The following is a 27,101-nucleotide window of genomic DNA, read 5'->3' as shown; positions in this document are numbered from 1 at the left end:
AACAGAGCTGTGTTCCCCCAGAGCTGTGTGCTTGGGGTGAGGGCGCAGCTCTGCTACAGAGCTGCTGGGGACAACGACTGTCTCTTTTGCCCTAGCGGTTTCCTCTGGAAGCCCGTCTGGAAAGGGGAGCAACTGCTGGAGCTGTCGGCTTTTGGAGGATTTCTCCACGGCAGGGCAATGCACTCAGACCCACTTCTCTTCTGCAACGTTTCTATCTTGGGTTTGGGTGCAGTGAGTGATACAAGTAGCTTTAGAGCTCTGAGTATCTAGGGTCACATCCTGCACCTTGTCATGGGTGTAAAGCTCCTCATAAGATTTTCCTGTCCGTGTTGCCAATTCATCTGTGTGCCAGATACCTCTCCTTGATGCGGGGTTTCTGGGGCTGGTGCTCCCTCCAGGTGTGGACCTGTAGAAGAGGAAGAGAATGATTTTGCAGAGAGTGTGGGAAGTGCACACGAGTTTTTTCAGGTGTAAAAAAGCAGGAGTGCTCTCAGGCATGAGCTTCAATTCAGTGGTACCTGCAATATCAGAACAAGAATACCCCCAGGAAAATTCAAAGGCCAAAACCCCCCAAATGGCAAAAGAAAATGCAGAATTTAATAATCTGGTGGAAATTGCATCCAGCCTAAAGAGTTGCTGGAGATACAAGCTAAGGGCCTCACGCTCTTGTGAGCAGCAGGAACAAGATGAATCGCAGGGGCTGCCTGAACACTCACTCGCAGCGTTTGTCTCTAGGACATGAGATAAACACGCTCGCCTGTGACAAAGAGGAAATATTGTTCGTGGATGTACTTATTGCTTTTTCTTTAAAAAGGTTTTACAACTCACTCCGAAGGTCCTGATCCCCGCCATGTTTCTAGGGAGGCAGAGGGGCTCTGTGGCTGGCCTTCACCCACGTGTGCGTCTGCGTAGCCAGGGCTAGCGCTGGAAACGTCTCCCTTTTTCTTTGCACCAAAACCCAAGGAAAGGAGAGGCACTGCCTTTCGCAGCCTGCCCATCACCACGTGCTGCCTGCGTGCGCGGTGGCTGGGCGAGAGCTGGGGCTTTCCCCTGCACCCGGGAGATGGGGATCACCACGCTGTAACCCGCCGGGCGCCGCTTGCTGCCCTGCCTCTCCACCCCTGGTGTCGTAAGGCAGAGCCGGCCTGGGTGCCCAGGACCCTTGGGCCATGCTGTCCTGCAGCCCCTGGTGCCGGGGGCCATAGAGGGACCGATGTTGCCATCTGCTGGCTTAGCTGCACAGGAGCAGCAATTTCTGTGCTCAGCCTTTGGGAAATGGGCTGTCATGAGTGTGCCCGGACCCTGCCGCGTTACCTGCAGCCCTTGTTGCTCCTGCGCTGGGCCACAGGTGGACCTCACACCCTGCCGACTGATCCGTTGGTCTTCTAGTAGCATCTGCTTGTTCAGCGGGTATTTCAGGGGGCAGGATCGGTGGCCTGTTCCCATTCCTCGCCCCTTTCTTCGCACTGCCTCTGCGACAGCGTCCGTCCTGCTTTCCCCGCAGGTTTGAAGCGGTGGCCTCTTCAGGGCAATACGCTTCCTGCCCTGGGAGCCTCCATGAAGCTCTTCTTGACAGCGCTCCTTTTTCGTAAAGATGAACATTTCCACTGCCGATTACAACTGTCATGTGCTTATTCCTCCTCTGGGTTTGTCTTTAATTATTTCCTTTCTCTTTTGAGTTCTTGGCAAGTAGTCTGCGGCTGGGAATGTATCACTGCCGTAGCAAGTACCCCAGGAACACAGGGCCCTGTTCATCTCCCCTGGCCAACCTGTCCACCGACGGCCACRGCGAGAGCTGCAGGTTCCTGGTCTCAGTCCCAGGTGCCCCTAGCCAGCCCCCAAGATTGCCACTCTGTGCGCAGGAGCGGTGGGGCCGTGCCAGCGTTATCGGTGGCAGCTCACTCGGGCATTGCTTGGAGCRTGAGGTTACTTTTGTGGCTCTATTATCTTTTTTGGCAATTAGCACTAGTTAGGAGCTATGGGGAATAYGCGCAGCAAATAGTGGGAAGCCCAGTTAAACACATCTCGCTGCTTATCTAAGCCCAGTTAAACAGGTCTCCTGTGACACAGCCCTACAGCTGGTAGCATAACTCATAGTGCACCAAAGATGATCTCTAGCATTGAGATTGCTTTTCTTTGCAACAGATAGCCCAGGAGATTTCCATTCAATGACTCTGTGTTTAGAGGAAGAAGAGGAGTGCTCACCCCAGCCTGGGTTAGCCCAGCAGTCTCCGCAGTGGAGYGGACTGCAGGGGCGTGAAGCCATGGAGAGTCCTGGTAGCACCTAGATCCTGGAAGCAGCCCCGCGGGGAGCTGAGCGGGTCGCTTGCCTTGCCGTGGGCCGCTCCACGTTTTGCTCTCGGAGAAAGCCGGCTCAAAGGCAGGGCTGTGTGGCTGGGCCTGACCACACATGTCGATCTCAGGATGGGGGAGCAAGTGAGACGCTGTTTTCTCTGGCCCGAGAAGACAGCGATGCGTGTTTGTTTTCCGTGCTATCTCTTGCACAGCCTTTGTTATGCTTGTCGAGCATTTCAGGAGATAAAATGACCTAAAAGAAGATTATTTTATTCTAAATTAAGCTGTCAGTTTATCCTTGACTTCTGCCTGTCTGCACTAGTAGAATGGCCTTCTCCGAGTCTGTGGGGATACCTCAGCTAGAAAATGAGAATATGGGGGGGGATTTGCTGCAGTCTCAGGCCTRATTTTCTTTTATAACAGCAACTTGAAGCTGTTCTCCCTCCTGCGTAGTACTGGTTCCCGTCACTACGTACTGGCTGGACCGGCCAGTAGCGAATGTATCGCCCAGTGCACACTCCACTCTGACTGGGGGGGTCGGGGCTGTTTTTCTCTGCTGCAGGCTGGTGGAAGAGTTCATGCTGCTCGCGAACATGGCCGTGGCCCATCAGATCTACCGCTCCTTCCCCGAGCAGGCCCTGCTGCGCCGCCACCCGCCACCCCAGAGCAAGCTGCTCAACGACCTCGTGGAGTTCTGCGACCAAGTCGGTCTCGACATCGACTTCAGCAGCGCGGGGGCCCTGCACGTGAGCACGCCGGGGATGTGGGGGTGAAGGGCGGGCAGCGGCGTGGCTGCGTTGTGCTCGCAGCAGCGTGGGATTTATTCCCTGCCCCGTGTCCCCTGCTCTTTCTGGGGTGAGGTCTGGGGGCAGCCGCAGACGTAGGGAACGTGCTGGGTTCCCCGGCACTGCTGGTGGGGAAGGAGCAGTCCCTCTCCCTTTAAACTTTTATACTGACGTGGGGCACAGAGTGAATGTGGTCCCTGAGTCAGCACGGAGGCTTTTGGGACATAGAAGAGTGAAACTCTTCACTCCCTTCCTAGCTCCTTGGGCAGAAAGCGCACGATGTCTTGTAAGGCCCTCAGGAGGCAGCTCCTCTGGCTAGGCTGCTCTGTCCTCCGGCCTGTGAGGGCCATGTGTCAGCCGGGCAGAGGCAGAGGGATGCTCTTGCTCTTTAGGGCTTATAAAACTATTGGAGCTTCAAGGCACACATGTGAGGGGTAGTGGAGAGGCTGCCATCTCTCCAACCGCTGCAGCACAGGTGGGAGGAAACTGCTGCTGAGGAAAGGGAAGGAAAGTCCAAAAGCCAGGCAGGCCTTTGCAGCTTTCGGGACGAACAGCAGCAGTGCAATCGCCCCAGCCTCTGCCCGAGCAGGGCCGACAGCTAGTCCGTACTGAAATGAAACACCTGCCTTACCAGCGCTTGACTCCACCAGCACTGGGCAAGGGTAGCCCAGCCTGTCCCGGCTGGCTGTATTGTGCACAAAGCTTAGAGCAGGGTCTGGGAGACTTTGCAGGTGACCCAAGTTACTGCTCTCCCTGCAAAGCAGGGCAATAGGAAGCATGTCCCAGGGCAGGACGCTCCCTGGACACCCAGATTTCCTTTCCCTGCCTTTGCAGGAGGTCCTGGGCCAGTCGCTTGCTCTGTAGCACAGGAAAAGTAGCCCTGAAAGAGGGTGTTTCTGTCTGGGCTGCTGAAGGTCTCAGGGAAGGGAAGGGTGGAGAATGGAGACTGGGAAGGACTGGAGAGCAGTGCTGGGAAAGGTCAGACACAGCCAGTGAGGGAGGTATCGAACCGATCCTCTGCTGAGCGTGTCCCGAGACTGAACTCAAACTGAACAGCACAGCACAGGTTCCAGGATTTTCTTTCCCCACTGCCACTGGACTGTGGATAATCCTCTGTTAATCCTACCCCTGCTGGCCTCCCTCACACCACTCCATCAGCTGGGACTGCTTTCCCCGCTTGTTGGCTGTGCTGAGGCTAAGTCAGCAGATGCAGGACTGTGCACTCAGCTTCTCTTCCGCACTTTGAACTCTCTCATCTCTTCCTTGCTGCTAGCCCTGGGCAGTGACCTCTCATATCTGCATCTCCCCAGAGTCCCGTTAGTCCATGCACTGAAGCTCTCAGTATCTGGACAGGAGCCAGGCACAGGTTAGGAAGAGGGCTTATGGATGCCCCTGCATGCTGCACGGCTGGGGACAGAGCCAGCAGTCTCTGTGCCCTGTGCGCTCACTACATTTGACCCTAGGAGGTGGGTCAGCGCTTGGCAGTGCTGTGTGCGCAATCTTGCCAGGGTGAGCTGGCTGCTGCAGCCAGAACCCAGCTCCACACGCACTTTCTGCACTTCTCAAGGGGATTTGCAGGGAAAAGAGCAATTTGCTCTGACAAGCTGCCTGTTTGTCCCAGTAAGGTCTGTCTGGGTCCCCTAGACACCACTGCTTGCCAACATTAAAATCTCTCTTTTCTCTTCCAGAAAAGCTTAAATGAAACGTTTGGTACCGACAGATACTCCGAAGCCAGGAAAGAAGTGCTGACCAACATGTTCTCCAGGCCCATGCAGGTAAGGATGGCACCGTGCTGTCAGATGTGTCAGGTTGTAGCTACCTGTTATGACTCCATCTTCACCCATGGGCTCCCTCTGCATTACTGTAGCTGGTTGTTACATAAAGGGAGGGTGAATGGACACTGAACATGTGTTTGTGGGGCTCCCAGCAGCTCCCACCCAGTGTTTCAACCCCATGCTGAATTCCTGGTGCAGCAGAGCTTTACTGGATGAGCCTTCCCATCCCAACCCTACAATTATCAGTTGGGATGTTTCACACTTGAAGTTGTGTACAGAGTGTGTTGGCAGACTTGCAGGGACCCAGCCTGCTCCACAAGTAGCTGGTGACAGATTCCAGGGCTTGTGTTCATGCCAGTTCCTCAAGTCATGGTATCCAAACTGGCTTCTTGTGCAAAGAAGGAATAAGGAGTCAGGACAATGCAGGGTTGTGCGACTGGTCTTAAAGCACAGTCTGGCCCTCAAACTCATGCTCTTATAAGCAGGAATGCTCTGGAAACCTTTGGTTTCCCTCCAGGCCAAGAGACCTTCTGTGAAAGTGTCTGTGATGGAGTCTTGTTGTGCTGCTTGCACTGATTGCTGTGTTTGGTGAGTCTGCAGCTCAGGACATGTATTTGGGTACTTTTCAACATCAAAAAAAGTTTTTATGGAGCATCTGTGTTTCTACATTTGCATCGGGGCACAACAGAGCCTCTTCTGAGGGAAGTCCTACCCCGCAGGGAGAAGGAGCATGTTCCTGAAATGGTCTCTCTGCTGTGGCCTGCTTATCGCTGCAGGAATGAATTATCTTCCTAACATCATTCATTTGACTGTCACTCTTCTAATTAGCTCATTTGCTCCATTTACTCATTAGCAGTTGCCTGAAGTCCTGCTGTACTTTCGTGGCTTAATGCTTGCTTGCAAGTGGATTTGGGGACTGAAGCCATGTGGTAAAATGTGTTCAGCTCAGTAGCGCTGCTTCCCAAAGAGCAGGTAGCATTCTCTGGAGCGGGCTGTGYTGCACCACATAACGATCCTGTGTCCTGCTTTGGCTTGTCCTGGTCCCTTCTGTCTTGCTTTCCTTTTCTGAAGGAAGGTGCTGACAGGTAAATGCAGTGGTGACATACCATCATCAGAAGGTCAAGGTGCTCTTGTGTTCAGGTGTGCTGTGTTAAAGCAGTTCACTCCTGCCTGGCAAACCTGCTGTCTGTGCACACTCAACATTGCAACCTGGAGTCATAATGGGCCCAGTTTACCGCTGAGCCCTTGTTGGGCCTGTGGGCCAGCCTGTCTCTGGATGGCGAGTGCCCTTCCCTTCAGCATTTCCTGGCAGGATGATGCTGATATATGCGATGGGATACTCTCGTTGTTGAGAGTGGTGCGTGAACCAGAAGTTGAAATCCATCTTGATCCTAGGATGAGCTTATGCAATTGGCCATTAGCTGAGTCACTGCTTAGCTTGTAAATGAAATTTCAGACTTGCCCAAAGCCACCAGCCAGGTGAACACACATACCCTCCCACCTTTAGGGTCATTTTCCAATGTGATCCAGCACACACATGCAGCAGTGTGTCCATATGACCTACAATTTGTCTGGAAGGATCACAGAGCTGCTGGGGTGAGAGACATCAGTGTTGTTCTCTGCACTCTGTTTGTCCTCTGATCACACTTGCTGCATGCTGGGCCAGCAGGTGGCTGGCCACAGCTCACCAAAATCCTGAGCAGTTTAGATTCCCACCGTTGTTCCTACTGCTAAATGCAGAGGATGGGTAATGCAAACCCCTGTCAGTGCCCCTAGGAAAGGACAGAGAGCTACCAAGTGGAAAGAGCTTTCCCTGGGAAGACGACTTTTTACTGTCTGCTGCTGGTCCCAGTACAGACAGAGCAGATGGAAGAATCACCCCCATTCTGCCCATCTGCCCGGGCGTCACGGTCAGAGCACAGATCTGAGCACTGGCAGCTGCAGAACATGGCCATGCACCAGACAAGGGCGCCGTGCTGGTGTCAAGGGCTGGGCTGTCGCTCTGACAGATGGTGTCGAGAGACCGTCTAGGCCCAGGGCACTGAGGAATGACCCTTATCCCTGCACACATTTCAGGTCTTACTGATAAAGCTTGTGTTTCAGGAGCAAGGTTGCAAACAAATCAGCCAAAACAAACTGCCCCTAGCCATGCTCACACCAAGTGACCATCTTCCATCTTTGCTGCATATTGGTGGTCAAGACATCAACCTCTKGGAGAAGGAGGGAGTTGGGGAGCAACTGGTAATGTGTGTCTGCAGGAGCCCTTGGATTGCCATGCCAGGAATTTTGTAACAGATGAAGAAGCAGTGACATATCATTTTTCAGGGGCTCAGTCACTCGGGGATTCAATCTGTCTGTAAGAGCAAAGTCACCCSTGGTTGGCTGGGGCTAATTTATTTCCAGGCTCCTTGCAGTTCTGGGGACTGCAGCAGTCAGACCCTGAGGATTTGAGACCACTTGTCAGTTGAAGCTGTTAATGAGAAAACATCTGCTTTACATCAGGCTGGTGTCACTGGTGCTATCATGGTGGCAAGGGCAGGTATCAGACAGGTCTCAGACTGGACTCCTTGCATTACGTAACCTTGCCATAGCCCAAAGAAATATTTTTGCAATAGTAACCGAGCTGTTTCCAACCTCTGTGAGGGTCATGAGCTGCCAACAGGGCATCAGAAAGGGTCCTGGACCCAAAAGCAGCTGAGTTTGGTCAGCACATCCATCTAGAAGTTGCCCAGACAACAGCAAGCAGCATGGGACCTTTGGCATCTTGGTAACTTGAAAGATGGGGGTGCCTTGTGTTTCTGGACACAGGGGAAGGTATGAGCCCTTCCTTGTGGCTTTCTCTTATAAGGGACTTTGATCTAAGCTAACCTTGCACCATCAGACTTGCATGTTCTGCTGTCAAGCCTGGATGCCCCTCTCTACCTGCCTGGCACTGCAGGGATCTTTCTTCGCTAGCCAGGCATCCTCCTGCCCAGGAGCCTGGCTTCGGTACCCATAAACCCCCCTGTAATATTATGCTTTCTGTAAGTGTAAGACACTCATCTTCTCCTGCGCAAGCCTCCAAAGCAAGGAAGCCCAGTGCTGGGAGTTCAGTGTGTCTCCCTGCGCAACCACACAGAGCCTTGTTCAGTGGGAGCTGAGCTAATTGAGTGGAGATCGTACTTTGTGGAGTCCATCAGAAACAATTTAGTTCTGGGTTGTGGAAATTGGCAGCCATCAGAGTTCCTATCCCAGCTCTTGGGTCTCATAATAAGGCTGGGACCGATGCTGCTTTTTTTAACCTGCTCTATTTACTTGCCCGGATCAGTGCGTTGCTGCTCAGCAGGAGCTGGCTGTGCCTCTGGGCTGGAGAGCGGAGGAGACAGCTGCCCAAACCGTGGATCCCAGGACAGCTCTGTAATCAGAGCCAGCTACTCCTGTTGTTTTTAAATCTTTTGCTCTTATTTTTAAACGGGTTCATTCAATCGCCACTGTGCCATGACCCCACCGCAACCCCCCTGACCTGCCCACCCTCCCCTCCCCGCTTGGGCTCTGGTCCTATTGTTTTCCCAGCCCTGAGGGCTGGTGTTTCACAGATGTAAAAATAAAAGCTGTAACATGTGTGATAACAGGGGTGGCGCAKCCAAGCGAGGTTCCCGTTGAAGAGGTTGCTGGGAAGTGTGGGACCAGCACAGGCCGGGTGTTGATGTAGCTGGGTCGTCCAGCCGCTCGGCTTCCCGGCTGCTGTTGTGGAAGGAGGCGGTGGGGATCACAGCGAGGCTGGCTCCCCATTGGAGGCAAGTGGGGGAGCCGCTCGTCCTGGCCACCGRTGCTCTCCACGCAGGGACGATGGGTGTGTGGAGCCTGTGGCCTCACCCAGGACCAGAAAAGAACCTGGCGCGGGATTTGCTTTGGGAACCTGCTTGTCAGGAAAGCATCCGTTGTTGTGGGCATGGGGCAGGCTGGGCTCTCCCCTTCCCGTCTGCTCCTCTGCAGAGAACGGTTGGGTGGCGAATGGGCCCCAAAACCTGAGCAGATTTAAGAGGCTGCTTAAACACAAGCACAATGTGAAAGTCAGTGCAGTCCTTGGGGCCACCTGGGCCACCAGGTGTTGGGCATTGCAAGGGGAGCACAGGACACGCGGATCGACCAGCAGCTTGGCAGCCAGGAGCTCCCTGCAGACAGCTTTACCCCCTTCCCTGTTTACCTGGCTCCTGCAGCACTTGCCTTGTGTCTATGCAGCCCGAACAGGGCAGTGGGTGAAGGACCATCAGCTGCTTGGCTCGGAGCAGCTGGGATCCCCCGTTAGCCCATCTCGCAGACACAGATCCCTGCAGGCTTGTGCAGAGACCTGCCACCATCCCTCCGTCTTTTTCCTCCAGGAAGGTGTAGCAGGAGAGCGCAGCTGGGAGCATAAGGACGAGCACGCTGATGTGTCATCAGCAATGCAGGGCCAGCATCTCTTAGGACAGAGACAGATCCATGCCATGGCTCAGGGATAGGAGGACAAGTTCTCTGCAGCACCGTAAAACCCTCCTGGCTCTCGCTGCCCAGCAGAGCCACCGCACATGAGGATCCAGGAAGGTTTGCATCCATGCTCACACCCTTCCCTTGCTTCTCACCACCTTCAGATGGCTCTGTACTTCTGCACCGGAGTCCTGGAGGACGAGACCCTCTTCCGCCACTATGCCCTCAACGTGCCCTTCTACACGCACTTCACCTCACCCATCCGCCGCTATGCGGATATCATCGTGCACCGGCTCCTCTCTGCCTCGCTCGGTGAGTGCCGCGGGGTCGCTCTGCGCCATGTGTCCAGCACCCACCACTGTGTGGCAGCTCCGGGCACTGCGAGGGGAGGAGGCAGCTCTACCTGGCACCGACAGGACTCCTGGTTTCCTGCCTTGCCTGCCATGGGTACAGGATGCTTGGAGTCTGCTCCCACTTGGGCAACTCCCTGGCACAGTGGTGCCCTCGACCCRGCAGGGGGACAGGGGAGAACTGGGCATCCAGGTCCAGGCTGCTATGGGGCAGCTCTGGAGTGGGAGGGAGGATGGGCCCTTCACTGTCGCTTGTCTCCCTCCCAGGCACCAGCTGCCCCATCAAGATGGAGAAGGACGCCATCCAGCAACGGGCAGACCACTGCAACGACCGGAAGATGGCTTCCAAGAGGGTGCAGGAACTCAGTGCTGACCTCTTCTTCGCCATCTTTGTCAGGGTAGGAGCTGTGAATTCCCCAAGGCATCTCTGGGTTTCCCCGTGAAGGCCCACCCTAGACCATCACAGGGCAAYGGCCTGTGTGGCTGCTTGGCTCCCCAGCTGGGCCTGGGGAAAGGCAAACGGAGAGGGGACGCAGCCACCGTCACCAGCAGAGCTCCAGGGAACTGGGGACATTAGCATAGTGCTGGGATGGGGCTCTCCATGGGGACAGCTGGGTGTGGGGTGCTGGTGTAGTGACAGCACTGTCTCTTGGCAGGAGTGTGGTCCTCTGGAGTCAGAGGCTATGGTGATGGGTGTCCTGAATGAGGCCTTTGACGTCCTGGTGCTGAAGTTTGGAGTGCAGAAGCGCATTTACTGCAATGTAAGTGCCTCACCCTAACTGCCCGCCTCACACCCAACGCTGCCTCGCCAGAGACGGCCGCAGCAAAACTGGCAGCAGCCTGGGTTGTCRGAGCAGGCAGCGGATGTCCTGGTGCTCCTCTGGGTGAGCCCTGCTGCCCCAGAGCTGCTCCTGAGCCGGGCCAGCCAGAGRGGTGGGAGCCAAGGGACAGGGTGAGGGAGCTACAGCCTCTGGGAACAGAGTCCAGGCAGGAACGCCCCTGTTGGCTCTGCCTGGTGTTCCCCTGGCCTGCTGCCAGCAGAGCGTGAGGAACCAGAGAGATCTGGAGCAGCCCACTCTGAGACCAGGTTCTCCCCACTATGTTTTGTGGGTTATCTAGTCCAGGTAAAAGGAAATAAAGGCAAGCTTGTGGGGACAGAGATCAACACAGGTCTAAAGCGAGGAAAGGGAACGAGGCTGATTTTCATTTCATTTAATCGCACAGTATATCTAGGGCCATGACAGCTCCACTGTAGGCCAGCACCTGCAGTTAGTGACAGCAGCTTCTCTTAATAACCTGGTTATACGACTGGCAATGACATCTTTAAACAGGACATATAGCGTGATGTATGGGCAGTTTGTGTATCACAGCAGCCCCTGATTTAYGTGCTCAGCTCAGACTCATGGGCTGCTGCACCCTGGCTGTTACGGAGCTGCAGAGGACTTTATGCAGTGTGCTGGGCAAAAGCAGCGTCATCCCCATCCGCAATCAAAGTGGGGAACAGTGGGGTGGGGGGATGTCGCTGGGGGAGCAGGGCAGGGGGTGCCGGGGGTGCAGGCTGTTCCCAACGCACTCCCTGCCCACAGGCACTGCCCTTGCTGGGCTTCCAGTTCCAGAAGGTGGGGAGGAAGCCGGAGCTGACGCTCATGTGGGAGCCCGAGAGGCCAGAGCAGGAGGCTGTGTCCCAGGTAAGGACGTGGGAAGGGCTCACAGCACCGGGGGCAGGAGTGGAGGCTGTCTGATACGTGGATCCCACGCTCTCCACAAGGCCAGATCTGGGAGGCCTCATCACCTCCCAGGCTGCGGGGTCCCACTGCCCCTCCCCAGCGAGCCCGAACTCGGCCTTTCCTTTCCCGGCAGGGTTTGCACCCAGCCCTGCTCCATCGCATGGCTGGCCTGTGCCTGACCCCTCCGTGGCCTTCAGACTCTGCCTTGCCTGCTGTGTGCACTGCCTTCCAATTTAGTTTCCTTCATGAATTTAATTAACATGCTGTTTACTTCCCTCTTCCAGATCATCAATTAAGATGTTAAGTAAGATCAGGCCTAAGGCAGCTCCTGTCTAGGCCCTTCCCCCTATTCTGGCGTTTCTTTACCCTCTCAGTGGCACGGCCCTTCCATCAGGTTTCCATCCATGTGACAGGGCTGAGGCCCAATTAGGAGGAATTTTTTAAGTCAGACTTCCTGAGTTGCAGTATCAAATGGTTTAACATAATCTAGATATCTCTCTCTTGCGTCCCTGTCATCTATTAACTCGGTAACTCAATCAGAGGGAACAATCACATTTGTCTGGCTTGATTAAGTGGTGCCTCTTTGCCAGCTTTTATCTGGTGTTGCTGTAAAATCACAGCTGTGTTGATTGCTGGTGATCTCTGCTTGGTGCCTGGTGTGGATAGGAGGTTTCAAGCCAAACCTGTCCCTGCATGGATCTGTGCTCTGGGCAGCTCTGGGCTTGAACCCTGTCTCCTGTGCCCAGCAAAACCCATCCTTGCTTCTGATTATGGCTGCAGACCACCGGGTACAGAGCCAGGTGTCGGCTGTGGCCAGACCTGCAGGCTTTCCACGCAGGGCTGGATGAAAGGGACTCATACAGGGCCAGGCTGACTCCTCCGGCTGATACGATGCATGTCCTGGGAAATCCCTTCTTTCCAAGGGAGATCTTGCAGGTTCAGAGGGGTCAGAGTCAGCAGAGCTCCTCAGCTGCTGAAGGCCTTTCTGCAGGACTGGCCTCCCTTTGGAGCTGAGCTTTCCTTTCTAATCTTGCTTGGCTCAGGAAAGCCCCCTGGACACATCCCGAAGTGGCCTTGGTTCCTCCTTTCCTACAGGAGCTGGTATCACTTACACCCTAGCAGGGACCCGCATGAAAAATGATGCCCCAGCATGAGCAGGGCCCATTTTGGTTAAGTAAACATTTGGCGATGGAGGAAACTCCTCCACGAATCCTCCACGCCTCCTAAGAAAACACTGGAGGCCTCTCCTGGGAGCATGCTCTGAGCTGTCCTCTGAGCCAACAGATCCCTGAGTCAATAAATCTCCAGCCCCGGGACCAGCCAGACCCTTTGAGAGTTGTGCTGAACCAGCGAGAAATGTCACTCTGATGTCCTGTGGTGCAGAGCACCCCTTTTCTCCACCTGGCCCCCACGCTTGGCATCCGCTTCCCAGTTTGGCTGAACCCAGCCAGGAGCGGGAACATCTGGGAAGGCTGTTTGCGAAAAGTCATGCAGTGTGCCGAGGTCTGGGCTGGCCAGCCCTGCTGCCGAGAGGAGGTGTGGGCCCCTGCCCCACACATTACCCCTCCCACCCTCCCCCAGCTCCAGGATGTCATCAGGATATTAGCAATCATTACTCAGGGCTTGAGTATGAAGTGGATCTAGGAGTCAAAGGGTTTGATGCAGGATCAGGCTGTTCCCTGGCAGTTAAGCGAAGGGATGAGGCAGGATCCCTGCAGGAGAGCCGTGGTGGAGGCCTGGTCCCCATTTGACTCCCCCAGGCTTGGGGGGCTGCCCCATGGCCACAGCTCCCATGCACATGCTGGGGCAGGCAGGGAGCTGGTTGCTGCTGCAGCAGTGTCCTGTTCAAGCTGGCCAGCCTGGCAGCTATCTGGGGAGCTGTCTGCAAAAGGATTTCCCTGTAGCTTGCTCATCGCTGGCCACTTTGATGCATTTAAGTCTTAATGAGATTGTCCTGCTCTGAATGGTTAATCTGGAGTGGCAGGAGCTGGATGAGTTGGGAAGGGTTTGACAAGGTTATCCTGGGTGGCTCCATGCCTGCTCCTCCTTCATAACAGCCCTGAGCAGATGGCCCTGTTGGAGCACTGCTGCAGAGCAAGACTTGGGGAGGTGGTCCTAGATAACACAGATATCAAGAGGCTGATCCTGCAAATGCCAGGCCACAGCCGTGCAGTGGTCACCATGGCCTGTTCATGGCCACCCACCTGTTGGAGTTTGGGAAGTAAATGAGCAGGCGCTCCCGAAGGCAGTGGTGAGGATGCTGAGCTGAGCTGGGCTGGCTGGGATGCGGCTGCCTCTTTCTCCCTCTCTGGATGGAGATAATCCCGTGACCTCTGCAGAAGGGGCTGCAGGCGGCCCCTTCTTGATGTCCCAGCCAGCCCGTTAACTGTTGTGAGTAGATCTGATCAATGCTTCAGGTTTCTAATCTGCGCAATTGCATGCATAGATTGATTCAGAGGGCAGGGGAGGCAATGGCAGGCAGCAGTGCATTCCTGAGCAGGAGGAATTGATTTTTCTGGAGTCTTTATTCCCTTGTGTCTCATCCAATATGCTCCCTGCCCGGGTCCCCTCTCRCTATACAGTCAAGAGAGGTCATTGCCTCATTGTGAGGATGCTGAGAAAATGACTAAGATCATTTGGAAAACCCTTCTCATGGCTGCTCTCCTTTGGCACTTTGCCAAGTTACTTTATTAAGTGATGTTCTGCATTTTCTGGATGGAAGTGAGGCACAGACAGGCTTTAGGGGAGACTGGGATCTAAAGCCAAGCACAATCTCCCACGCTTCTTCTGTGACCATGCAGAGAACAAGATCAAGGGCCTGATCAGGCTGGTGCAAGTGCGGATGTAGTTTGTGAGGCTCATTTCAGTTGGTTTGGGTTCCCTGGCAGGCTTGGTGGCACAGCCCAGGCATGGCTGAATCTGCCCTGCAGCATCGCCCTTGAAGATGCTGCGCAGGCAAACAGGGGCCACAGTGGCACAGACCTACTCCGACCCCAGCCCTGTGAGCACCCTCCATCCCAGCAGAGCTGTTTTAAGCTGTCCTGCCCTTTTGCCCCGGTCCTTGGGGGATGTTGCAGCAGAGGCAGCAAAAGCCAGCACGGCTCTAACCAAACCMCGGGTTGGTGCCAACCCACCTGAGAAACCCCCTTCTCTCTCTCTCTGCCCTCGCTGAAGGTGATCACCATTTTCACGCTGGTGGAGGTCGTGCTGAAGTCGGATGGTGTCCCGCTCAAATACAGTGCCGTGATCAAGAGACCGGGCTCAGAGAAGTGAGTGCATCTGGCCTCCACTTGCTCCCTGCTGCCAACAGTTTGTCACCACCCAGGCCTTACACACCGCACTGACACCCATGGGGGACGGAGAGGACTGACAAGGAGTTCAGGGTTTTGATTTTTAAACCAATGTTATTTTATTTCTGGTTTGGATTTTAACTCGGCCTGTCAGACTGGGAGCAGGGCTCAGGGCCTGAACCTGCCCCTGGACAGAGCATTTCTACTCTCAGATATTTTTAGCTTTATGTTTGTTTTTTTTTAAGGCAGTGGGTGAACATCCCTTGCCACCTTGGGTGCCTGCGGCGGGGGCTGAGCGGGGACACGTGTCCCCCAGGAGCAGAGAGGGGCTGCCACGCTTTTTGCTTGGCTCCACGTTCCTGGGCGGGTTGACGTGGGAGGAGGCCGAGGGGCCGTGCAAGAGGGTTTCGTGCTGGGTTGTGTATCATGTAATAAAAGCCGGGTCAGCAGCCGCGTGGGGGACTGTGTGCAGGTTTATTTGTCTCCTCCACGTTCCCCAGCCAGGAATCCTAGCAATAACTCATCTCCCGGGCAGCCCTGTGCCTTCCCCTGCTCGCCGCTGCCCAGGCAGTTGTGAAATCCAAGCTGTGTCACCTGCCTCCCCCCAGCCTGGTATTTGCTCAGCCGGAAGGTGGGGGGGATCAGGTAGACGTGTGCTCCCGACTCGTGCTCCAGCGGTTAATCCCTCAGTCTGATCCTTTACCAGGAGCCTCTGGGTGTCTGCTCCAGCTGCTCACACCCTGGCCTCCAGCCTAATTCCGCTCAGGGACCCTCCTGCCGGAGACAGGGCTGTCCCGGGCTCTGCGCCCACCCCGAGGCTGCACTTTGCCTGCTGTGGAGAGGGCCTGTTTTGGCATTCACACATAGATCATCCCGGGACACTGAAAAACACGTGCCACGTCCTCGCTTCTCTCTTCCACTCGAGAGAGCAAGCGTCCAGCCCCTCGTCCRGGCCTGTTCCCTGCTGCCTGTCCCCATGTCCCCTGTCTGCTCTGTCCCACACCAGCCCTCGCGCCCAGCTGCGACCAGAGCTGATGCTCACCGTGGCCACAGGCTGGCACCGGGCTCCAGGACAGGTACACGGGTGAGAGGACACCAAGTCTTTTCCAACAAGCAAGAACAGCTCTTCAACTCCCTTCAGTCGTTTCCTTTCTTCCTGGCTCAGGGACCTCCCGGCATGTCTCTGTGCCAACCTGGCACAGGGTGAAGGCAGCCTGGAAACATGGTGTCATGGAGCAGGCTGGGCTCTCCCTCTGTGGAGGGGAGGATCCAGCCCCTTTCGGGATGCTCAAGGCAGCCTGTGGAGCTGTGATCGCATCCAGTGGGGATGGCCCTTCTCAGGGTGCTTGCTGTCAGGATGTCCCTGGGGATGAAGCACTCGCTGCCTCGCTTCGTCATCCCTGCAGGGCCAAGCAACCATGAGCAAGGGCTGATGGAGGGATTGACTTCTGGCACGAGGGGGTGGATCCATCACGCGAGGCAGGGAGAGGAACACAGGGGGCCTGCTTCACTCTGGCTTGTTCATGGTGACAAACGTGGCCTCAGCATGGGTGCCTCTGCCCTTTGCAGCAGTGGGAAACTGGCCAAACCAGACTGCCCTGCTCAGGAACAGGTTTTTGGCCCTGTGATGGATCAGGGCTGTCTACAACATGTTTCCCGAGAGCTGGTGACCTGGAAAAGCTCTCATGGTCACCGGCAGTCCCCATGGCCTGTGCTGCTGACAGCGTCCTTCCAAGTGACCTTTAGCAATCACATGTGGTTCCGTGTGCCATGGCCCAGCGTTCCTGTGCTCCAGCTGTGCTCAGCGTGGGACATCACCTCTCTCAAACTTCAGACAAGGGAGAGGGTCAAACCAGCCTGCTCCTCCATGGGTTTGCTGCTATTCACCCGACTTTGGTGAACCAGAGCTCTTCCCCATGCCCCACAGCAGGTATTTCCCAATGTGGGATGAGAGCTGGTACCCCGATTGCCCCCAGGGGAGGACATGCTGCCCCAATGTAGGGGTGGGCAAGGGGCAGTGAGATGGGCACGGGCTGTCCCAGGGCCCTGACAGGCTTGTGTGTAACTGTGTCCCCTGGGAGAGGGGACCTGAGGACATTGATACTGAAGGTGAGATGTCCTCCCCCTGTCTGTCAGCCCAGTGTCCCCCCTCCTTGCGGCTGTGCATTTGTCTCTCCAGGGAAACAAGTCAAATCCAGCCCAGTCCAACGCCCAGGCTCAGCATATCTGCAATAACAGCACTTTGCCCTGCGCCCTCCCTACCTCCCTGAGGGTCTCTGCAGACGGCAGCCTGGCCAGCACAGGAGCCGGGGGGCCCTGGGACACCCCAAGCAGCCTCGGGGGCCCTGCCTGCCCCAGGAACAGGCTGGAGGTCCTTCAGCCCCGGGGGGATGGTCCCAGGGAGGGCTGGGGACACTGGGAGGTTCCTGGGCAGGGCTGGGAGACAGTCCCTGAATGTTATCAGCCCGTCCTCTCACCCGCAGCGGGGCTCAGCCCTCCGGCGGGACAGGGAAGGGCCATAAAGGGCTGCCCCCCTGCCCGTGGACGCAGGCGGCATTCAGGAAGGGACCCCAGGGTGGGCAGCATGGAGCAGCCACTCTCCCCAGGGAGCTGCCTCCTCCTCTGCCTCCTCGCCCGGCTCTCCACCGCGGCCTCAGGTGAGAGCTCCCACAGGGGCCGCGTGAAGTGGGGGGGGGGAGCCCCAGGCAGGGAGGTGCTGGAGCCGGTGCTGCTTCTCTGGGGCACCCTGTCACCTCCCCAGGGGACTGATCTCCGGAGGGATGGGACTATCCTGCCCCATGGTGGGGGCCTAGCCCCARGCACCCAGCGAGGACAAGCCCTCCTGGCCGTGTCAAGAGCCTCATGGTGCTTTGGGACCCCATCCTTCGAGGGGTTTTGTCTCAGCCCTGCCTGAGCCATGCCCTGTCCCCAGCCATCCCCAGCCCTGCTGCCCCTTCATGTCACCAGCAGTGCTGCTTGCCAGGTTGTTTTGGAGGAAGCAAATCGATAACCRTGGCCGGTCGTGGTTTCCATATTTAGCACACTTGGTGCGTGGGGCTGACACTTGGGTGGCCAGTGCCCTCGGTGGAGAGGTGTAAGGCACTTCCCAACCAAACCATGACTCAATTTTCCCCTCTGCAGACAGATGCAGGACAACACTGGGGTTGCCAAAGGCCTGGCTGATCCCCAAATGGCTCCTGGCCCCTCCAAGGCCCCTGGAGAATGGGACTAAATAGGCTAAATTCACTTGGGTAGAGATGCCCACCCTGGTCTCCCAGGGGGATTTGCCCCTGAAGGCCCTCAGGGTGCCCAGGGCCATGCAGGGCCCATGGCAGTGCCTCCAGCGCTGGACACAGCCCCGACCTCTGCATCCCCCTGCTCGCCTCCAGGCACCGAGAAGACGCCAGGCTACTGGAACGAAGGGGCCAGGAGGAGGCTGGAGTTGGCCCTGGCTTTGCAGCCTGTGGCACGGCGAGCCAAAAACATCATTCTCTTCATGGGCGATGGTGAGTCCCCCAGATCAGGGACATGGGGTGTCTCAGAGACCCTCCTGGTGTCCAGCTGGGAGCCAACACGCAGAGCCAGCCCAGAGATGGTCCCTAGCAAGGCATCTCCAAAGCTGTGACCCATGGCATGGTCCCAAACTCATCACCAAAGTCCATGCCTCAGTTTCCTGAACGGCCTGCTGGGCAGCTCACTCTTACAGGGGGTTCCCAGTGCAGTGAGGGGCGAGTTGGTCCCTGGGGTCCTCAGGGAGGCTGGAGCATGTCTGACCCTTGGGGAGGGAAAGGGGGGGGGGATCTTACTCATTCCCTAATTCCCTCAGGGCCTGCACCCTGTGAATAGGGCTGTTCCCCATCTGACACCTCCTTCCCTTTCCCCTGCTCCTTCCCCTTGGCTGTCCCAGTCTTTGGGCCTTGTCTCCAGACAGGGCYTTGGTGCCCAGGGCCATTGCTCAGCCCTTCTCGGAGGTTGGTTGACCCAGCGGTCAGCCCAACTGTGTCTTGCAGGGCAGGGACATGGGTCCCTGCCAGGCCCCTTGGCTCACAGGCACAGCAGTTCCAGGGCCGTTCGGCACCTCTAGGTATCAGCAGGGAAACAGAGGCAGAGGGAGAGGACAGAGCCATGTCCTGAAGTAGCTGGCGAGAGGATGGGGCTGGTGCCCTGCAGCCTGAGGAATGGGGACATCTCCCCAGCAGTGTCCCTGTGGTGGCACAAGAAGGCACTGCCTGGCCTGGGATGGTCCTGCTGCAGGTCCTTGCAGGGTGTCCCCTGCCAGTCCTAGGCAAGGTCAGGCCCTGATCCTGGCCTTTTGCCACCCTGTGGCTCTGCTGTGCCCACAGGCATGGGGCTGCCCACGGTCTCTGCAGCTCGGATCTACCAGGGGCAGCTGGCTGGCGGCTCAGGCGAGGACAGTGTCCTGGCCATGGAGACCTTCCCCCACGTGGCCCTGGCCAAGGTGAGTGGGGCAGTGCCAGTGGCAGTGCCCRTGCTGCCCACTGCCCAAAACTCTCACCCCCTGCTGGCTTTCAGACCTACACCATCGACCGACAGGTGCCCGACAGCGCTGGCACGGGCACTGCCTACCTGTGTGGGGTGAAGACCAATGCCAAGACCTTGGGGCTGAGCGGAGCGGCTGTCTATGGCAAATGCCGCACCACTTTTGGCAACGAGGTGGACTCCATCCTGCACCGGGCCAGGCTGGCAGGTACAGGACAGTGGGGTGCCCCCATCGGAGAGCCCAGTCCAGGGACATCCCCTGCTGTGTTGGGCCAGACGGGCTCTCTGTCCAGCTTGGCTGTAAACCCTGACCCATGTTGCAGGCAAGTCCGTGGGCATCGTGACAACCACGCGGGTGCAGCATGCGTCCCCTGGGGCCACCTACGCCCACTCAGTCAGCCGGAGCTGGTATGCTGATGCCAACATGCCCAAASAGGCCCTGCAGGAGGGCTGCAAGGACATCGCCTACCAGCTGGTGCACAACACGGACATCAATGTGAGCTGGGGAGTGGGCACCCCACGGCACGGCAAGGCCATGCCAGTGCCCCCCCACAGGGGATGTGGGTGACCCAGAAATGTGCGGAGGGGATCTGTTGAGCTGCAGGGCTGGGACCCCTTGGCGCTGTGACCTCCAAGTGGTGGCAGTGCGGGTCACAGCTCCCCGGTCCCCTGCCAGGTGATCCTGGGTGGCGGGCGGATGTACATGACCCCCAAGCAGACCCCAGACCCCGAGTACCCAGACGACCCAGCACAGAATGGCATCAGGAAAGACGGCCTCAATCTGACTGCTGAATGGCTCAGCTCCAAGGAGGTACTTGAGCCAAGGCGGAGGGGAGCTGGCACTGGGCACTGCGGGATGGGTGTGAGCCATCAGCACCGTGTCCGTTCTCACTGGCAGGGTGCACGCTATGTCTGGGACAAGAAGGGTCTGGATGCAGTTGAGGATGACTCCGTGAGCCACCTCATGGGTAAGAGCATCACTGCCTTCATCACAGGCAATGTCTCCTGTCCGTGCTTCAGGGGTGCTGCCATGGCACAAAGCGGGTCCAGTGTGGACCCTGCTGCAGGGCACTAGCTGACCCAGGTGCTGTGACATGCCACCCTGCCACTGTCCCCTGCTCCACTCCCCCAGGCCTCTTTGAGCCCAAGGACATGAAGTACGAGCTGAACCGCAACACCTCCACAGACCCCTCCATTGTGGAGATGACGGAAAAGGCCATTCGCATCCTCCGCAAGAACCCCAATGGCTTCTTCCTCTTCGTGGAAGATGAGTAGCCCCAGGCAGCCTCAGCTGGGGGCAGAGAGGGCAGGATGTGGGTCCCAGGTGGTGGGCAGGTGTCTGGGAGGTGCAAGGTGGGATGTGGATACCCACTGGTGGGTAGGCATCCCCAGAGTGCAGTGCAGCAGGTGAGGCCATGACAGCCACATTGCCCATGCAGGTGGCAGGATCGACCACGGCCACCACAGCGGCCGGGCGAAGCAGGCGCTGATGGAGACCATCATGCTGGACCGGGCTGTGGCACGGGCGGGCAAGCTCACGGACCCCTCCGACACCCTCACAGTGGTCACAGCTGATCACTCCCACGTCTTCAGCTTTGGGGGCAACACGCCGCGTGGCAACTCCATCTTCGGTGGGTCCTGGCGAGGGGCGGTGAGTCTCCCTGCTCTGGCACCCCCATTTTGCTCCCACCGGAGGCTAAGCCAGCCAAGCCAGGGTGCTGGGGAGAGGCACCTGGCTGGGACAGGGGCTGACTGTGCTTCTTCCCCACTCTGGTGCCAGGACTGGCACCCAAGAAAGCCAAGGACAAGCGAGCCTACACCAGCATCCTCTATGGCAACGGGCCTGGCTACAGCATCCACGATGGGGGCCGCCCGGCTGCCAGCCTCCCAGTTGCAGGTAGGAGGCTGCCGGGGAGCGCAAGAGGGCGAGGATGACAGGGGTGCTGGGGACAGCATCCTGCAGCCACAGCCACCGTGGCCATGTGGGGTCCCAGTGCCACCGGGGCAGGAATTGCCCCAAAACCTGGGCAAAGGGAGCTGCTCTGACGTGACAGCTTGGGGAGCATGCTGCCCCTCCCAGCCCCGTATTTCCTGCCCCCCCTCCAGAAGACAAGGACTACCGGCAGCAGGCAGCCGTGCCTCTGGAGTCAGAGACCCACGGTGGTGAGGACGTGGCCATCCTGGCCAAGGGCCCCATGGCGCACCTCTTCCACGGYGTGCAGGAGCAGCACTACATCGCCCACGTCCTGGCCTACGCCGCCTGCCTTGACCCCTACGCCGCCGAACCCGCCTGTGGGGAGTCCCGCAGGGCGTCCCACAGCCCCCGGTGCTCCTCGCAGCCCCTGCTCGCTCTTCTGGCCCTCTGCGTGGCCTCCCACCTGGCAGGGGGCTGAGAGACGTGCTTCAACCTGGCCACTCCYATCCCGATCTGCCCTCTTGGTGGCCAGGTCCCCACTGTGGCCAGCCTCAGGGAATGCAATAAAACTCAGGTCACTCAACTTCATCTCCCCTCCAGGGGTTTGCAGCTGTGGTTACTTCTTAAGGAGTCGCCCATGCCTCAGTTTCCCCTGTTGGTCATGGCTCATGGGCCCTGTCAGGGTGCATGCAACACTGGAGGCACCAGGATGAAGCAGGAGATGAACCAAGGGAGAGGGGAGGCTCTGTCCCCCCAACCTCAGCCCTGGATGTTGGGAGCCCCTCCACCACAGGATGGTCGCAGGAAGCTTGAGGGACTTCGAGCTGCTGCACCAGGCTGGGGTGCAGCCTGGCACAGGGGTTGGCACCATCCTGGCAAGGGCTGAGCAAGGACTTTTAATCTGCATGAGTGGATTTTGTGCTTGAGGAAGTGTGGGGCAGAGAACAAAGTTGCTCAGTGCACAAGTGACCTCYCCAACAAGCTCTCCTGATGCCCTCTCAGCCCCAGGTCCAACGCTCAGCCCTGCCCACTGCACTCCCCTGGCCAGAGCATCCCTGGCACGCAGGACCCTGTCCCCTCCTCACCTGGCCCTGCGGCACCACATTCGGGGAGTTGAATGACCCCTGCCAGGCACTGCCCATCCTCCCACCCCGCCTCGCATCTGTTTGCAGCCCCAAATCCACCCACCCATCTCCCCAGTGCCAGGAACTGGCCAGATCGATAAAAAGCCGTCGGTAGCCCATCCCCACGGCCTTTGTGCTGGCTGCCCAGCATGACGCCAGGCTATCAGGGAAAGGCCTGGCCCCTCCACACCCCGCCACACACCCCACTTATCCGGGTCCAAAGTCCCCCCCCCAACACACTCCAGGCTCTGCTAGTGCCAGAGGCTCTGCTGGCTGCGTCGGGTGCCCAGACACCACCATGCAGCACCTGGCACCCTTCATGCTCTGCCTGGGCCTCTGGGCTGGGCTCGGCAGCGCCATCATCCCAGGCAGGAACGGGCCCAGGGCACTTTCCCTGGGGAGGAAAGGGGGCATCCGGCAGGGCATGGGCTGCCCTTGGGGTGGATCTGGGGAGGAGCAGGGGCTGCGCAGCTCTGGGAGGGTTAATGGGTGCTGGGGTGCATCCCTGCTTTTCTGGGGACCTTGGGCTTGTTTCCCCAAGGGATTAAGGTTTTTGGGCTGGGGATGGGGGGATGCGAGATGCCTGTAGCCCTCCATGGCTTTGGCCCCCATCCCACTGGGTTCCCATGGCTTTTCACTCCCCACTGTGTTTTCCCATGGCCAGGAGCCTGATGGAGGCAGCAGGCCTGGGGATGCCCAGGGATGTGGGGTGCCCTGGGGAGTGGGTGCCAGAGAGCTGGGTCTGAGGGAAGCTGCCCTTTCACAGCGGAGGAGGAGAAGCCATCTTTCTGGAACAAGCAGGCAGCTGAGGCCATCAAAGCCTCCTTGCAGCTCCAACCCAAGCAGAGCCAAGCCAAAAACCTCATCCTCTTCCTCGGGGACGGTGAGTGCTGCCAGGCACCTCCCGGCGGCCACAGCCATTGCCCTGCGGAGCCAGGGCCGGGGCGCAGGGAGGGCGCCCGGTCTGGAGGGTGACTTGGGGCCTCTCTCTCGCCCAGGCTTCGGGATCCCGACCATCACGGCCACCCGGATCCTAAAGGGGCAAATGCAGGGGAAGCTGGGCCCCGAGACACCCCTCACCCTGGATGCTTTCCCCTACGTGGCTCTCTCCAAGGTAGATCCTCTCCACCCCAGGCACAGCGGTGCCCGTGGGGGCAGGGGGGGCCATGGGCACCAGGTTTTGCCCCATRGGCACAGCAAGAGTAGCCACCCCGTTTGCCAGCAGAGGTGGGGTGGGGGGCACCTCCGGCAGCGGCCTCCTCCCCTGAGCCGTCCCCTGTGGCCTTGGCAGACCTACAACGTGGACCGGCAGGTGCCCGACAGCGCGGGCACGGCCACGGCGTACCTCTGCGGGGTGAAGGGCAACTACAAGACGGTGGGGCTGAGCGCGGCYGCCCGCAACTTGCAGTGCAACACCACGGCGGGCAACGAGGTGATCTCGGTGCTGGAGCGAGCCCGCAAAGCCGGTAATGGGGGGGGGGGGGGGACAGGGGGTGGCTCGCGGGGAGAAGGGGCGTCCCGCCGCCGCCGCCGCCAGCATCCCGAAGGCCGGGGAGCTGGGCGCGCGGCCTGACGGCGGGCGGCGGGCGGCAGGGAAGGCGGTGGGCATCGTGACGACGACGCGGGTGCAGCACGCCTCGCCCTCGGGCACCTACGCCCACGTGGTGGACCGCGACTGGTACGCCGACGCCAGCATGCCGGAGGACGCGCTGAGGCAGGGCTGCAAGGACATCGCCTGGCAGCTCGTGCACAACGTCGACATCAACGTGAGTGCGCCCAGCCGGCACCACCGCCGCCGCGGACCCCTTCCCCGTTCCTCCCCGCGGGACCCCCCTGATGCCGGGCCGATCTCCTCCCCCAGGTGATCCTTGGGGGCGGCCGGCAGTACATGACCCCCGTGGGGACACAGGACCCTGAGTATCCCAGCTACCCCACGACCAACGGGATGCGCAAGGACGGGCTCAACCTCATCGACATGTGGCTGAAGGCCAGGCCGGTGGGTGAGATGCGGGGACTGCTCCGGCGATGGCCACCCCGAGGGGGGACTCGGCACCCGCTGACCACCCAGGCTTGGCCTGCAGGGCGCCCGCTATGTCTGGAACAGGACGGAGATGCTGGCGGCGGCCGCGAACCCCGAAGTGAATTATTTGATGGGTAACGACCCCCTCCGCCCACCCCCGGCCCTGGCACCCACCGGAGCTCAGCCACGGGGGTGAGCCTGTCCCCTCCGTGTCCCCCCACCACCACCTCCCAGGGCTGTTCGAGCCCAGCGACCTGAAGTACGACTTGACGCGCAACACCATCCTGGACCCCTCGCTCAGCGAGATGACGGAGGCGGCCATCAAGATCCTGAGCAGGAACCCCAACGGCTTCTACCTCTTTGTGGAAGGTAAGTCGGGGCCGGTGCCACCAGGGTGGGTGAGAGCTGGGGGACGCGCGGGAGCAGGGTGGCCTCATCCCTTCCGGCAGCCGCCAGACGGCCTCCCGGTGCCGGTGCTACTGGGAGCACTGGGCCCAGTGGTGGTGGTGGGGAGGCGGTGGGACAACCCCGGCGGCCCCTGGCCCACCGGCGGCACCTGTCTGCAGGCGGCAGGATCGACCACGGCCACCACGACGGCGCGGCCCACAAGGCGCTGACGGAGGCRGTGGAGTTCGACCGCGCCATCGAGCGGGCGGGTGCCCTGACAGACGAGGCACAGACCCTCACCGTGGTCACCGCCGACCACTCGCACGTCTTCTCCTTCGGCGGCTACACGCTGCGCGGCAGCTCCATCTTCGGTAGGTGGCGGGTTCGGCACAGGGGGAGCTGGGCTCAGCGCCCTGCCGTGGGGGCGATTTTGCCGCCTGGGAAGCTCCGTTTTGGCTCTCCAAGGCCTTCGAGTGATGCCAAGAGCAGGATACAGCCTGGCGCTGGGCACTGCCCTCACGGGGGCACCTTGGCTGAGACCGGGGAGGTCATCTGAGGGGTTTCTTGGCTGAACCCCCCCCAATCTCCCCTCCRCAGGCCTGGCCCCCAAAAAAGCCGCTGACCTGAAGAACTACACGTCCATCCTCTACGGGAACGGGCCCGGCTACGTGGGGCCTTTAGGCCGGGAGGACGTGAACAGCAGCGTGGTCGGTGAGGACACGGGGGCCGCGGCTGGGCGGCGGGACGGGGCTGGGGACCGGTGCCGCCCTCCCCTCACCCCCTTCTCCCCTCCCCAGAGCAGTTCGACTACCTGCAGCAGGCAGCCGTGCCCCTCGACTCCGAGACCCACGGCGGCGAGGACGTGGCCATCCTGGCCAAGGGCCCCATGGCCCACCTCTTCCACGGCGTGCAGGAGCAGACCTACGTGGCCCACGTCATGGCCTACGCTGCCTGCCTCGAGCCCTACAGCTCGTGCCACCAGTGGGACTCGGCGCCCAGCACCCACGCCAGCCCCCTGGCCCTGCTCGTGGCTCCCCTCCTCCTCCTGCCCCTCTTCTGGTAGCCCCACGGCCCGGCGGTGCCTCCGCCAGCCCCTCCGGATGCGGCAGCCACGGCATGCTGGCGGATCTTTGGAGCATCCCCGGTCCGGAGGCGCTGGCTGCTCCCGGTGCGGGGAGCTCAGTGTTTAATAAATGTGGGCCGGGATGATCAGCAGCAGGGGAGATGTGTTGCAAGGAGCGCGGGCCCACGGCATCGCGCGGGCACGGGGGCTGCTGCCGCACGGATGGGGCATCGTGCCATTTCCACGTGTGTCTCTCCGTCACGCACAACCAGGTATGAGCGCTGCCCGCCACCTGGGCCCCCGCCCCGCGCAGTACCCGGGCACTGCCCCGGCTGCCCACCCTGTACAGCCAGTGCTTTATTGACCAGAAACAGCAGCGAAAAATACAGCGCGCATCCGTGTGCAAGCGCCACGGCCCCCCCCCCCCCCCCGGCTCCCCACGCTCCGGGGCAGGCTGGCGTCGCCCCGGCCCGAAGCCCTGCCGGACTGTGCCCAGCCTGGGCGGGAGGGCTGCTCGGGGGGCAGRATGGGGCTGGCAGGGGGTTTTCCCCAGGGAGGAGAGCTGGGCAGAGGGTGGGGGGGGCCTTTGGCACCGGGAGGCCCCAAGGAGTCTGGTACCTGCGCCAACCGGGGAGGACCGTGGTGCTGAGCCCAGAGCTGTGCTGGACGCTTTAGGGCCTGGAGAAGGGTCTGGGGTGGGCGGACGGAAAAGGGGGTGCCCGGGGGTGTCCTGCCTCTGCCCCAGTCCTCCAGGACGCAGCCCCCTCCTGCACCATCCTTGGGTACCGGGTGGGAAGGGAGCGGGCAGGAGGTGGATGGCTCTGGGAGGAGCTGGCACCAACCCCAAGTGCCTCCCTCTGCCTCCATCCAGCCTCTCTCCGGGGCAGCGATCCCCTGCGTCACCCAGGGGTGCCCCCTTTGCCCGTAAAGCAGGAGGGAGGGCAGGCACAGGGGACGGGGAGTGGAGCGGGCGCAGGGTGGCACTCGGGCACGGAAGGCGGGGGGGATGCCAGCCCGCCGGGGGTTTCCTCCTCACCACACCGAGCACTTGTGAGCTGGGTTCATGGGCGAGTTCTTGGGGCAGTGGAAAACCCGGCCGAACTCCTCGAACTGCGAGACGCTGCCCAGGACCCTGCCGGGAGATGGAGAGGGGGGACTCAGAGCTGGGCACCCCCAGACCCTGCCCTGCCGCTGCCACGCGCCCAGCCCTGGGGAGGAGGTGCCCCGGTGCCGTCCCCATCCCACCCGCCTCCCCCTTACCCAGCTGTGCGCCTCCCCGCTCGCCTCCCAAGCCCCCTGCCCCAGCGATGCCCACCCCACGCTTGCAGGCTTAACCCTTTCCTGCTCTCCCCAGCACCCAAAAAAGGGGGCAAGTCACCACCACCACCCCCAGTTCGCAGCGACACGTGCTTTGCCCCGGTTTC

At 59.5% G+C, this 27,101-nt stretch overlaps 4 protein-coding genes across 7 annotated transcripts in view; 3 read left to right on the top strand and 1 right to left on the bottom strand.

The window, feature by feature from the left end:
- Nucleotides 1-15,122, top strand: part of DIS3L2 (DIS3 like 3'-5' exoribonuclease 2) — a 204,361-nt gene extending 189,239 nt beyond the window's left edge. For all 4 annotated transcript variants that reach the window (XM_026070976.1, XM_026070977.1, XM_026070975.1 and 1 more), the window contains 7 exons: nt 2,858-3,041; nt 4,769-4,855; nt 9,466-9,613; nt 9,919-10,049; nt 10,308-10,412; nt 11,238-11,339; nt 14,553-15,122. In XM_026070976.1, the coding sequence (XP_025926761.1) occupies nt 2,858-3,041; nt 4,769-4,855; nt 9,466-9,613; nt 9,919-10,049; nt 10,308-10,412; nt 11,238-11,339; nt 14,553-14,651 (856 nt within the window). In that variant the 3' untranslated portion in view covers nt 14,652-15,122. The remainder of the gene's footprint in view (nt 1-2,857; nt 3,042-4,768; nt 4,856-9,465; nt 9,614-9,918; nt 10,050-10,307; nt 10,413-11,237; nt 11,340-14,552) is intronic.
- Nucleotides 15,123-17,996: 2,874 nt separating this feature from the next.
- On the top strand, nt 17,997-21,561 carry LOC112968573 (intestinal-type alkaline phosphatase-like). The gene is made up of 10 exons (XM_026071003.1): nt 17,997-18,174; nt 19,012-19,127; nt 19,202-19,376; nt 19,492-19,664; nt 19,845-19,979; nt 20,067-20,136; nt 20,301-20,439; nt 20,591-20,799; nt 20,949-21,065; nt 21,275-21,561. The coding sequence occupies exons 1-10, from the start codon at nt 17,997-17,999 to the stop codon at nt 21,559-21,561; spliced, it is 1,599 nt and encodes a 532-aa protein (XP_025926788.1).
- A 944-nt stretch (nt 21,562-22,505) lies between these two features.
- ALPI (alkaline phosphatase, intestinal) lies at nt 22,506-25,677 on the top strand. The gene is made up of 11 exons (XM_026071002.1): nt 22,506-22,575; nt 22,974-23,090; nt 23,206-23,321; nt 23,499-23,673; nt 23,801-23,973; nt 24,069-24,203; nt 24,289-24,361; nt 24,462-24,596; nt 24,794-24,985; nt 25,212-25,325; nt 25,412-25,677. Exons 1-11 carry the CDS (start codon nt 22,506-22,508, stop codon nt 25,675-25,677), a joined length of 1,566 nt encoding a protein of 521 aa, XP_025926787.1.
- A 1,032-nt stretch (nt 25,678-26,709) lies between these two features.
- The window catches only part of ECEL1 (endothelin converting enzyme like 1), a 9,521-nt gene continuing 9,129 nt past the window's right edge, over nt 26,710-27,101 (bottom strand). Inside the window, exon 16 of the mRNA XM_026071001.1 lies at nt 26,710-26,809. Coding sequence (XP_025926786.1) covers nt 26,710-26,809 — 100 coding nt within the window. The remainder of the gene's footprint in view (nt 26,810-27,101) is intronic.

The sequence above is a fragment of the Apteryx rowi genome, unplaced genomic scaffold (genome assembly GCF_003343035.1).
Source record: "Apteryx rowi isolate R43461 unplaced genomic scaffold, aptRow1 scaffold_32, whole genome shotgun sequence".
Lineage (NCBI taxonomy): Eukaryota > Metazoa > Chordata > Aves > Apterygiformes > Apterygidae > Apteryx > Apteryx rowi.
The sequence above is the reverse complement of the archived record's forward strand: the minus strand, read 5'-3'. Positions and strand labels throughout refer to the sequence as shown.